Raw genomic sequence first — 12124 nt, 5'->3', positions numbered from 1 at the left:
GGGAAAAGTACCCAAATTCCTGTACTCTACTTTACTATACTATTTCAGCTTGTAAGATTTTACAGCGATCTGTTTTGCCGAAAGTCACCTTAAATGCCATGTGCTCCAGGAAATGGGCAGTGCCATTGTTCATTTGATTTTCGTATCTGCTCCCAGCATCAATCCACAGACCGACCTAAGAAAATTATACATAATTAAATATGAATAATACAGTTCTCTCTTGTAAAAAAAACTCCAAGTTCTTTCTCCTTCTAAATCATCACATAAGGTCCAGACAGCTTCTCCTAAGTTTACAGACAGCCTTGCCCCCAATCTGACTGTTCTAACAGACCATTACACCCAGATTACTATTGATGTGTTGATCATTTGCTACAGCATTTTTGGGGGTATTGCATAAAAAAACAAAAAAAAAAAACAATTTGGACTTTCTTGAACTTTCTCATTTACAGTGTGTATTGATTGGGTTTAATTATTTTTATACTTTCATCTGAACACACTTTTCTGAACACGGCAATAACACGTTTTTTTTTTATTTTTAATGGTGGAAAGGGAAGGTGTTTGATCTTATGTTTTTTATTTTTTACTTTTCACTGATCTTATTAGTCTCCTTAGGGGATTTGAAGCTGCGATTATCTGATCTTTTGTGCTATATACAGAAATGCCATAGCATAGCTCTATGTAGTAGAAATCACGGTCTCCTTTGAAGCTCGAGCACAGGCTGGGTTTAAAGGGAGCTCTGTAATGACAAACAGTGATAGTCTGATCACTTGTGCTGTATACAGCAATACCACAGCATAAGCCAGCACAGGAGCTCGATGGGAACCACTGTGATGATGGCGTAGGAGGCGTCATCCGCATGAAGCAGGGAAGGAGGACGATGATTGTAAGAAGAGAGGGGGCGCCGGAACAAGACCAGAGATGCCTATCGGACCGGACGGCGCTGTCTGTGGACATAATAAAAGGTATTCAACCCTTTCATAGGGAATCTGGGACACACAGACAGCATACATTTATATGCTGTAAAAGAACGCTTATAGGTGATGGCTGTACTTTATATGGGGAACACATGGTGACAGGTTGCCTTTAAGGCTGAAATCACATGTTGGAAACAGTCTGCATAAACAGACGGCATCTGCAAGTCTGGCTAAACTTGGACATCTCTCCAATTTTTTTGCAGACCAAAAGTCTGCAAAGAAACATCAAACAAACATAAGAAAAAGCACCTAGCATATCTAAGAAAATAATGTGTGAATGAGCCCTTGGGAAAAGGATGTTTGGATGCCCCCTTTATGTTTTTTTACAACATCAGTCATTTAAAAAAAAAAAAAGCCCAAGGTTGTCCAGGATTTATACACTGCTCAAAAAAATAAAGGGAATACTTAAACATCAAAATGTACCTATAAGTCAATCATACTTCTGTGAAATCAACCCATCGAGTTTATGAAGCAACACTGATTATGAATCAATATCCCCTGCTGTTGTGCAAGTATAACAGACAACAGTTAGAAATGACTAATTAGCAAGACAACCCCTATAAAGGAGTAGTTTTACAGGGGGTGACCACAGACCATTTCTCTGTTCTCAGCCTTTTTTAGCTGTTTTTGTCACTTTTGCATTTTGTCATTGCTCTCATCCCTAGAGGTCCTGTACAGTAACATGAGGCATTGTCTACAACCCACAGAAGTTGCTCAGGTAGTGCAGCTCATCCAGGATGGCACATCAATGCGAGCTGGGGCAAGAAGGGTAGCAGTGTCTGTTAACACAGTGTCCAGAGCATGGAGCAGATACCAGGAGACAGGTCAGTACACCAGGAGACATGAAGGGGGGCGTAGGAGGGCAACAACCCAGCAGCAGGACTGCTACCTCCTCCTTTGTGCAAGGAGGAACAGGAGGAGCACTACCAGAGCCCTGCAAAATGACCTCCAGCAGGCCACTAACACCCATGTGCTCAAACTGTAGGAAACAGACTCCATCAGGGTGTTATGAGGGCCTGACGTCCACAAGTGGGTGTTGGGCTGTAAGCCCAACACCATGCAGGACGATTGTCATTTGCCAGAGAACACCAAGATTGGCAGATTCGACACTGGCGCCCTGTGGTTTTCACAGATGAGAGCAGGTTCACACTGAGCACATGTGAGACGTGACAGAGTCTGGAGATGCCGTGGAGAGCGATCTGCTGCCTGCAACATCCTCCAGTGTGACTGGTTTGGCAGTGAGTCAGGAATGGTGTGGGGAGGCCTTTCTTTTAAGAGCTGCACAGCCCTCCATGTGCTCGCCTGAGGTACTCTGACTGCCAGTAGGTACCAGGATGAGATCCTCAGACCCATTGTGAGACCATATGCTGGTGTGGTTGGCCCTGGGTTCTTTCTGATGCAGGACAATGCCAGACCTCATGTGGCTGAAGTGTGTCAGCAGTTCATGCATGATGAAGGCATTGAAGTTATGGACTGGCCTGCCCGTTCCCCAGCACTGAAACCAATCGAGCACATCTGGGACATCATGTCTCATTCCATCCATCAACACTGCATTGCACCACAGAACGTCCAGGAGTTGACTGATGCCTTAATCCAGGTCTGGGAGGAAATCCCTCAGGATAACATTCACCGCCTCATCAGGACAATGCCCAGGCATTGTAGTGAGATCATACAGGCACTTGAAGGCCACACACTACTGAGCATCATTTCTTTGTCTTGAGGCATTTGCACTGAAGATGGATCAGCCTACAATTTGATTTTCCACTTTGATTTTGAGCATCATTCCAACTCCAGACCTCCATGGGATGTTAGTTGTGATTTACATTCATCATTTTTAGGTTTTATTGTTCTCAACGCATTCCACTATGTTATGAAAAGATTTGCAACCGGAATATTTCATTCAGTGACATCTAGGATGTGGGATTTTAGTGTTCCCTTTATTTATAGCAGTGTATACTGATGACCCATCCTAAAGAGAAGCCATCAACGGGAGACTGGTAGAGTTCTGACACCAGGAATTTCCACCAATCAGCAGTTTGCAGCACCCACTGTGGCCAGATGTATAGAGAGTATACCACATGCAACACGGGAGATGCAGACAGCTGATAAGTTGGGTGCCAGACCTCTACTCATCTGACAGCGATTACTTATCCTGAGGATAGGTCATCAAAATGTAGGTCCTTGACAACCCCTTTAAATAAATGTATTAGTCAAACCAAATCTCCCAGGCTCCAAAAATGATCCCCAAACAACTAACCAATGTGGTCCTAAAGCTATCACTTGTGAAATTGCTGACAGCTAGAATACATTTTTTTTTACTATCAATTTCAGTGTAGATTAGGTCAATTTTACGCCAAAATAGCAAACACAATATCACATGGATAGATCACAATCAGAACTGGGCTACAGATCTAATTATGTTCCATTCTTTTTATCTTGAAAGCTTTTTGAATGGTAACATGAAACAACACACCTCAATGTGTGAGAATTAAAGGCACAAAGGGGTATTCCCATCTCCAAGATCCTATCCCAGTATGTAGTAGGTGTAATAATAATTAGCAAATACCTCCAATTACAAATGTAGTATAGTGCTTCTGATTTGCTAAGTCTCTTTCCTCATGTGCAGGCATTGCAGGACCTTAGGTATCCTTGGTTACAACCACTGATATAGTGACAGTTAGCTAGTTGCTAGTGGTTGTAACCATGGATACCTAAGGTCCTGCAATGCCTGCACATGAGGAGACATAGCGAATCAGAAAAACTATACTACATTTCTAATTGGATCCTGCTGCTGGGCGATCCGGAACAGTAAAGTTTGGGGTCCATACCATACCAAACACCTACTGTTCGGGCATGGACCCAGAACACGGACTTCACCAGGAAGTCCATGCTACTGTTCGGGTTCGGCACCCGGGCCCCTGATCTACGGTGACCTCACTGAACTAACCACTAGCAGTGTGACAAAAAGTTTCTACCAGTGAACTCTCTGCTGCACCATGAGACTTTTTCCTCATTGTGCTAGCGGTGATCACACCGGGGTCACCGTAGTTTGGGGACCCAGCTGGGAACGCAGCCTTAGTGACCGATGGTAACCTCGATGATGTCACTGCTGGTCAATGATGCTGCGCTCGCAGCACCTCATTCCTCAATTGTTTTCAGCCTGGACGGACGCGTCTTGCCACCGTCCAGGTTGAAAACTGTTGATCCCCAGTCATGGATTACTGCGAGGGACAGAACGACGGACAGGTGAGGGATATTGTTATTATTTTTGTTTTATTACAGGAGAATGAGGGCTTCGGTTAAATTAGGCGTGAGTATAACTGTGTTTATTTTTAAATAAAAGTAGAAAAGTGTGTTTTGTTTTATTTCAAATAAAAGAATTTATTCTTGCCATGTGTTTATTTACAATATAACTATAGAATTAGTAATGGATAGGTGCCTTATAGACGCCTCTCCATCACTAATCCGTGGGCTTGATTGTCACCGGACAATACAAAGTGACATGAACCCCACAAATATGATCCCCACTTGCCACCGCTACAGGGCAAGTAGGAAGAGCGGGGCAAAGCGCCAGAATTGGTGCATCTAATAGATGTGCCTCTTCTGGGTGGCTGCAGTCTGCTATTTTTAGTCTGGGGGGGGCAATATCCATGGTCCCTTACAAGCCTGAGAATACCAGCCCACAGCTGTCAGCTTTAGCTTGGTTGGTTGTCAAAAATGGTGGGGACCCCCATGCCGTTTTCTTTAATTATTCATTTAACGAATTTTAAAAAACGGTGTGGGGACCCCTCTATTCTTGATATCAGCTAACAGCTGTGGGTTGTAAACTTTGTACCGCTAATCACAGCTGCAGGCTGAGGTTGTCATTTGACCACAACTCTCTCATAGGCGGTAATGATTTTACCAACGATCAGAGGCAGTGTTTGCTGCGCTGTCATGCACATGACCGTGTCGAAAACACTGGATGTTCAGGCCTCCCATTCAAGTGAATAGGGTCCGGGTACTGTTCTGGTACCCGAACCAAACTTTTTTTTATTAAACTTTTCGGCCGAACCTGTACATCCAGCGGTTTGCCTATCACTAATTATTGCACCTACATATTGGGATAGGATCTTGGAGATGATAATACCCCTTTAACTAGGTACCAAAAAACAGTCTAATGATGCAGCTTGCATCCTAATTTTAATCATTAGCATTATGAAAAAAAGCTTAGGACTAGGCGAACTTTGAGCTACGGACACTCCTGGATCACCCACCCACCCACTTGTTGATTCAATTTACAGCATTGAAGTATTTATCACTTTGTAGATGACAAATGGTAGATTGGTGGGGACCCAACATCTGTGAATATTACTGAAAGCCATACATGGGAGGCCCTAGTCCCTGATGCACCCCAGAAATGGTCAAGCTTGTACCAGGCCACTGCTTTTGATATGTGATGGAAACAAAGACCAACCTCCCCTTTCACCCCATTAGCTTTCATGAATTAAAACTACCAGATCACAAAGGGATAATCCCATCTGAGATATTTATGGCAGATAAACAGTATGAGCCATAAATAATTAAATAAGTGGGGTTTGAACCTACTGCAATGCAAATAGGAAGAGATACATGCATGGGGCCATGTCCATTGTAGTTCACAGAAACTAAAGAAACAGAAGAGCATTTTACAATTCCTATAAACCACTGCTACACACAACCTAGTCTCCATGGTGCAATCTGTGGGTCATGGGTCCGCCATTCTATTGTTAGACGATAGAAGCTCAAATACCATAAATGTCCCAGATGGGAAATCCCCTATAAGAAAATAACCTGGGAAAAATTAAAGAGGTTGTCCAGCCTTAGGCTACATGTCTGCAGTCACTGCACATTGTGAAGATTCTCCAATGCTGGGAGTGTGAACACAAGTGTGCGACTTGCATACATGCGGTCATGTGCCAACTAAACGTGCGCTGCCTCGCTCAATGTAAGAGTATAGAGGCCGGTCACAGTCTAGTAGGAATGTGCTGCACTCCTCTCTGTCAGGAGTATACATGTGAGAAGTAACTAGAGGAATTTCACATGTATCCTCCAAGGCCTGCAATTATATATATAGTGATGTCAAATTATAGAAACAACACTATACAACAGATTAAAAAAATTAATAAAAACGCTTAAATTAATGTGATTGCCATAAGCTCCTAAACAGATGTAAGCTTACAGCCATGTTGTAGTCTCGGGTTCTAAATGTTTATGCCATTTTATTGCTCCCCTTGGGCACACTGCAGACTTACCGTACAGGTAGAAATTCCAGAATCTTCAGAGGCAACACGAAGACCATTTTCCAAGGTGGTTACTTTAGTTTCTGGCACATTCAGTATGGCTTGGGTCGCTGCTTGGCTCGATCGGTATTTCTTTATTCCAAACTGTATTTGCTGCACACAGAAATGTAGAATAGGAAATTAGAGTTCTCTCCTGAACAAACAGAATTACAAACATTGATTCATGGCATAGCTGATGCAAACTGAGGCAATCGGACCCCCTTGGTTATTTATGCGGTCCAACTAGGTTCTCATATGTGTCCATTTTTCCTGAGTCGGCACTCGCTCTTCCCGGGGCTCCCGTGCAGGGTTGTGACACAAGACATGAGATTTGTGCAATATTGATGTATTTATGAGTAGTTTCTCCATGGGTTTTGTTGTTTCCTGAAAGGTGTCATATTTTAATTGTTATGAATTACTTTAATAAATATTTAAAAAAATGTTCTATTTCAATCACCGGTGTACTCCTTATTCTCCTATGTTTCTCCACTTTCTTGGAGTTGGTGTATATCCTTATTGTGGGTAAACCACCATTGTGTGGCATTACCCAGCATATAACATGCAACTGATGTTTTTGTTTGCAATTTATAGGACATTTCATAACTTTCCCAAATTCTTACGAAAACATTTACATCACATCTCGCATTGTACTACTGTACCCAATTTATTATATACTTTAGGAGTCGGTCCATTTTACACAGACACTATAGCCCTGCTGACAAGGATTTTCAAGATAAGTACAACAGCCTCATCAGGTGTAAGATGAATTTGAAAATTATTTTTTATTTTTAAGTTGTATTTTGAATAGTGCACAGCTCCTGGTTTTCTGCTTTTCTGGAAGCGGTTTGCTACTGAAGATTGACAGTGGGATGGTCGCAACGTTGATTCAATCTGTGTGCTCTCCCAAGCTATTAGCAGAAGTAACGTAGAAGTATGGGGAACTGAGGCAAGATCCAGCCAGCCTAGGAGCAGCTGTAAAGTATAGGCCCTGCAAGTAACGCCTGCTCATTGCCTAAGTAACTCGACACTCAGATAGCAGGGTGACCTGTAACCCAGGCAATGAGTTGTAAACTGCAGAATAAACTCTGTACTTAAAAGCAGAGAGAATTCTTAAAGAGCTAACTTGCTCTTTTTTTACTCTGCAATTTTGACAAGTTACAAGCTTAACAACCCCTTTAATACTGTGTAGCTCGTATAGAGAAATCTCATGACAAATGAGCTAGAGATCACGGAGTTATGACAACCATGAGCAGTCTGCTGACGCTAGGGTCTGCCAGGTCTCATGCTGAGATAGGGACCCCTGGCACAGTGGCTGGGGCCGTTGCACTTGAGCGCTCAGGCCGGCCTCACACTCAGCGTATGTAAATACGGTCCGTTTTTTACGGCCGTAATACGCAGAAAATTCCCCAAAATAGTGATCCGTATGTCATCCGTAGGCAGGGTGTATTTTGCGCATGGCATCCTCCTTATGTAATCCGTATGGCATCCGTACTGCGATATTTTCTCGCAGGCTTGCAAAACCGACATCTAATGGATTTATGTGCTCAAATGTTCGTTAAAACATATATACAGTATATGTCATTGAGAGATATATATATATATATATATATATATATATATATATATATATATATATATATATATATATATATATATATATATATATATATATATATATATATATTCTGTACTTATATTTAATTCAGCGCGAGATATGTGAAAAGCCGGTAATTCAATTGCCGGCTTTTCATTTCTCCTTCCCAAACCCGACATGATATGAGACATGGTTTACATGCAGTAAACCATCTCATATCCCTTTTTTTTTGCATATTCCACACTGCTAATGTTAGTAGTGTGTATGTGCAAAATTTGGGCACTGTAGCTTGTAAAATAAAGGGTTACGGTAAATCGCGGAAAAAATTGGCGTGGGCTCCTGCGCAATTTCTCCGCCAGAGTGGTAAAGCCAGTGACTGAGGGCAGATATTGATAGCCTAGAGAGGGTCCATGGTTATTGGCCCCCCCTGGCTACAAACATCTGCCCCCAGCCACCCCAGAAAAGGCACATCTGGAAGATGCGCCTATTCTGGCACTTGGCCACTCTCTTCCCACTCCCGTGTAGCGGTGGGATATGGGGTAATGAAGGGTTAATGTCACCTTGCTATTGTAAGGTGACATTAAGCCAGATTAATAATGGAGAGGCGTCAATTATGACACCTATCCATTATTAATCCAATAGTACGAAATGGTTAATAAAACACACACACATTATTACAAAGTCCTTTAATGAAATAAAGACACAGGGTGTAGTAATATTTTATTATTCTCTTAATCCAGCTGAAGACCCTTGTTCTGTAACAAAGTAAAAATAACAAATCAACAATATCTCATACCTTCCGATGAGCAGTCACGTCCCACAAAGTAAATACATCTGAAGGGGTTAAATCATTTTACAGCCAGGAGCTGTGCTAAAGCACTCCCTCCTGCCTGTAAAACCCCGGGTACTGAATGGAAAGCAGGGTGATCTGTAGTTACCTTGAGTTGCGGTGATGCGCCCTCTGCTGGATGTCCTCATGAACTGGAGCCTTGGAAAAGTTCCCACGCTCGAGTTCATATGAGGACATCCAGCAGAGGGCGCCTCACCGCAACTCAAGGTAACTACAGATCAAACTGCTTTCCATTCAGTACCCCGGGTTTTACAGGCAGGAGGGAGTGCTTTAGCACAGCTCCTGGCTGTAAAATGATTTAACCCCTTCAGATGGATTTACATCGTGGGACATAACGACGGAAGGTATGGAATATTGTTGTTTGTTTTTTTAACTTTGTTGCAGGACGATGGTCTTCAGGTGGATTAAGAGTCTAATAAAATATTACAACACCCTGTGTCTTTATTTCATTAAAGGACTTTGTAATAATGTGTGTGTTTTATTAACCATTTCGTACTATTGGATTAATAATGGATAGGTGTCATAATTGACGCCTCTCCATTATTAATCTGGCTTAATGTCACCTTACAATAGCAAGGTGACATTAACCTTTCATTACCCCATATCCCACCGCTACACGGGAGTGGGAAGAGAGTGGCCAAGTGCCAGAATAGGCACATCTTCCAGATGTGCCTTTTCTGGGGTGGCTGGGGGCAGATGTTTGTAGCCGGGGGGGCCAATAACCATGGACCCGCTATAGGCTATTAATATCTGCCCTCAGTCACTGGCTTTACCACTCTGGCGGAGAAAATTGCGCGGGAGCCCACGCCAATTCTTTCCGCCATTTAACCCTTTATTTTAGCAGCTACAGCGGCCAAATTTTGCACATACACACTAACATTAGTAGTGTGGAATATGCAAAAAAAAAAGGGGATATGAGATGATTTACTGTATGTAAACCATGTCTCATATCATGTCGGGTTTAGGAAGGAGAAATGAAAAGCCGGCAATTGAATTACCGGCTTTTCTCTCTAACACCGGTGCGTATTTCTCGCAGGTCACACTGCTGGTCCGTGTGTAATCCGTATTTTTCTCACCCCCATAGACTTTCAAAGGCGATTTTTTTTGCGCAATACGGTGACAAACGCAGCATGCTGTGATTTTGTACGGCCGTACAAGACCGTATAATACGGATCAGTAAAATACGGCTGATAGGAGCTGGGACATAGGGAATCATTGGGCCGTGTGTTATGCGTATTTTACGGACGTAGTTTATGCGCTCATATGTCCGTAAAACTCGCTAGTGTGAGGCCGGCCTTAGGGTCATCACTCCATCCTGGGAGACACTGATGCAGGACAGCCCGCCATGACCACTGCACATCCCCTACCGCCTGGCATTATCGTCACCCTACCTATGCCCTGCTTGTCACCACATCCCCTACCGCCTGACATCATTGTCACCCTACCTATGCCCTGCTTGTCACAACATCCCCTACCTGTGTCCTGCTTGTCACCACATCCCCTAACGCCTGGCATTATTGTCACCCTACCTGTGCACTGCTTGTCACCACACCTGTGCCCTGCTTATCACCATTCCCTAACGCCTGGCATTATCGTCACCCTACCTGTGCCCTGCTTATCACAACATCCCCTACCGCCTGACATTATCGTCACCCTACCTGTGCACTGCTTGTCACCTCGTCACCACACCTGTGCCCTGCTTGTCACCACATCCCCTACCGCCTGACATCATCGTCACCCTACCTGTGCACTGCTTGTCACATCGTCACCATACCTGTGCCCTGCCTGTCACAGCATCCCCTACCGCCTGACATTACCGTCACCCTACCTGTGCCCTGCTTGTCACCACATCCCCTACCGCCTGGCATTATAGTCACCCTACCAGTGCCCTGCTTCTCACCACATCTCCTACTACCTGACATCATCGTCACCCTACCTGTGCCCTGCTTGTCACATCGTCACCATACCTGTGCCCTGCCTGTCACAGCATCCCCTACCGCCTGACATTACCGTCACCCTACCTGTGCCCTGCTTGCCACCACATCCCCTACCGCACATCGTCACCCTACCTGTGCCCTGCTTGTCACCACATCCACTACCGCCTGACATTACCGTCACCCTACCTGTGCCCTGCTTGTCACCACATCCCCTACCGCCTGGCATTATAGTCACCCTACCAGTGCCCTGCTTCTCACCACATCTCCTACTACCTGACATCATCGTCACCCTACCTGTGCCCTGCTTGTCACATCGTCACCATACCTGTGCCCTGCCTGTCACAGCATCCCCTACCGCCTGACATTACCGTCACCCTACCTGTGCCCTGCTTGCCACCACATCCCCTACCGCACATCGTCACCCTACCTGTGCCCTGCTTGTCACCACATCCACTACCGCCTGACATTACCGTCACCCTACCTGTGCCCTGCTTGTCACCACATCCCCTACCGCCTGGCATTATAGTCACCCTACCAGTGCCCTGCTTCTCACCACATCTCCTACTACCTGACATCATCGTCACCCTACCTGTGCCCTGCTTGTCACATCGTCACCATACCTGTGCCCTGCCTGTCACAGCATCCCCTACTGCCTGACATTATCGTCACCCTACCTTTGCCCTGCTTGTCACCACATCCCCTACCGCACATCGTCACCCTACCTGCGCCCTGCTTGTCACCACATCCCCTACCGCCTAACATCATCGTCACCCTACCTGCGCCCTGCTTGCCACCACATCCCCTACCGCACATCATTGTCACCCTACCTGCGCCCTGCTTGTCACCACATCCCCTACCGCCTGACATTACCGTCACCCTACCTGTGCCCTGCTTGCCACCACATCCCCTACTGCCTGACATTACCGTCACCCTACCTGTGCCCTGCTTGCCACCACATCCCCTACTGCCTGACATTATCGTCACCCTACCTTTGCCCTGCTTCTCACCACATCCCCTACCGCACATCGTCACCCTACCTGCGCCCTGCTTGTCACCACAGCCCCTACCGCACATCGTCACCCTACCTGCGCCCTGCTTGTCACCACATCCCCTACCGCCTAACATCATCGTCACCCTACCTGCGCCCTGCTTGCCACCACATCCCCTACCGCACATCATTGTCACCCTACCTGCGCCCTGCTTGTCACCACATCCCCTACCGCCTGACATTACCGTCACCCTACCTGTGCCCTGCTTGCCACCACATCCCCTACTGCCTGACATTACCGTCACCCTACCTGTGCCCTGCTTGCCACCACATCCCCTACTGCCTGACATTATCGTCACCCTACCTTTGCCCTGCTTCTCACCACATCCCCTACCGCACATCGTCACCCTACCTGCGCCCTGCTTGTCACCACAGCCCCTACCGCACATCGTCACCCTACCTGTGCCCTGCTTGTCACCAC

The 12124-nt window shown here is 45.4% G+C and overlaps 1 protein-coding gene across 4 annotated transcripts in view; it reads right to left on the bottom strand.

Moving 5' to 3' along the window:
- The window catches only part of PMPCB (peptidase, mitochondrial processing subunit beta), a 71269-nt gene that overhangs the window by 37272 nt on the left and 21873 nt on the right, over positions 1–12124 (bottom strand). For all 4 annotated transcript variants that reach the window (XM_077264725.1, XM_077264727.1, XM_077264728.1 and 1 more), the window contains exons 2-3: positions 6248–6388; positions 89–175 (exon numbers count right to left, since the gene is read on the bottom strand). In XM_077264725.1, the coding sequence (XP_077120840.1) occupies positions 89–175; positions 6248–6388 (228 nt within the window). The remainder of the gene's footprint in view (positions 1–88; positions 176–6247; positions 6389–12124) is intronic.

The sequence above is a fragment of the Ranitomeya variabilis genome, chromosome 5 (genome assembly GCF_051348905.1).
Source record: "Ranitomeya variabilis isolate aRanVar5 chromosome 5, aRanVar5.hap1, whole genome shotgun sequence".
Taxonomy (NCBI): domain Eukaryota; kingdom Metazoa; phylum Chordata; class Amphibia; order Anura; family Dendrobatidae; genus Ranitomeya; species Ranitomeya variabilis.
This window is presented reverse-complemented; position numbering and strand designations above follow the sequence as displayed.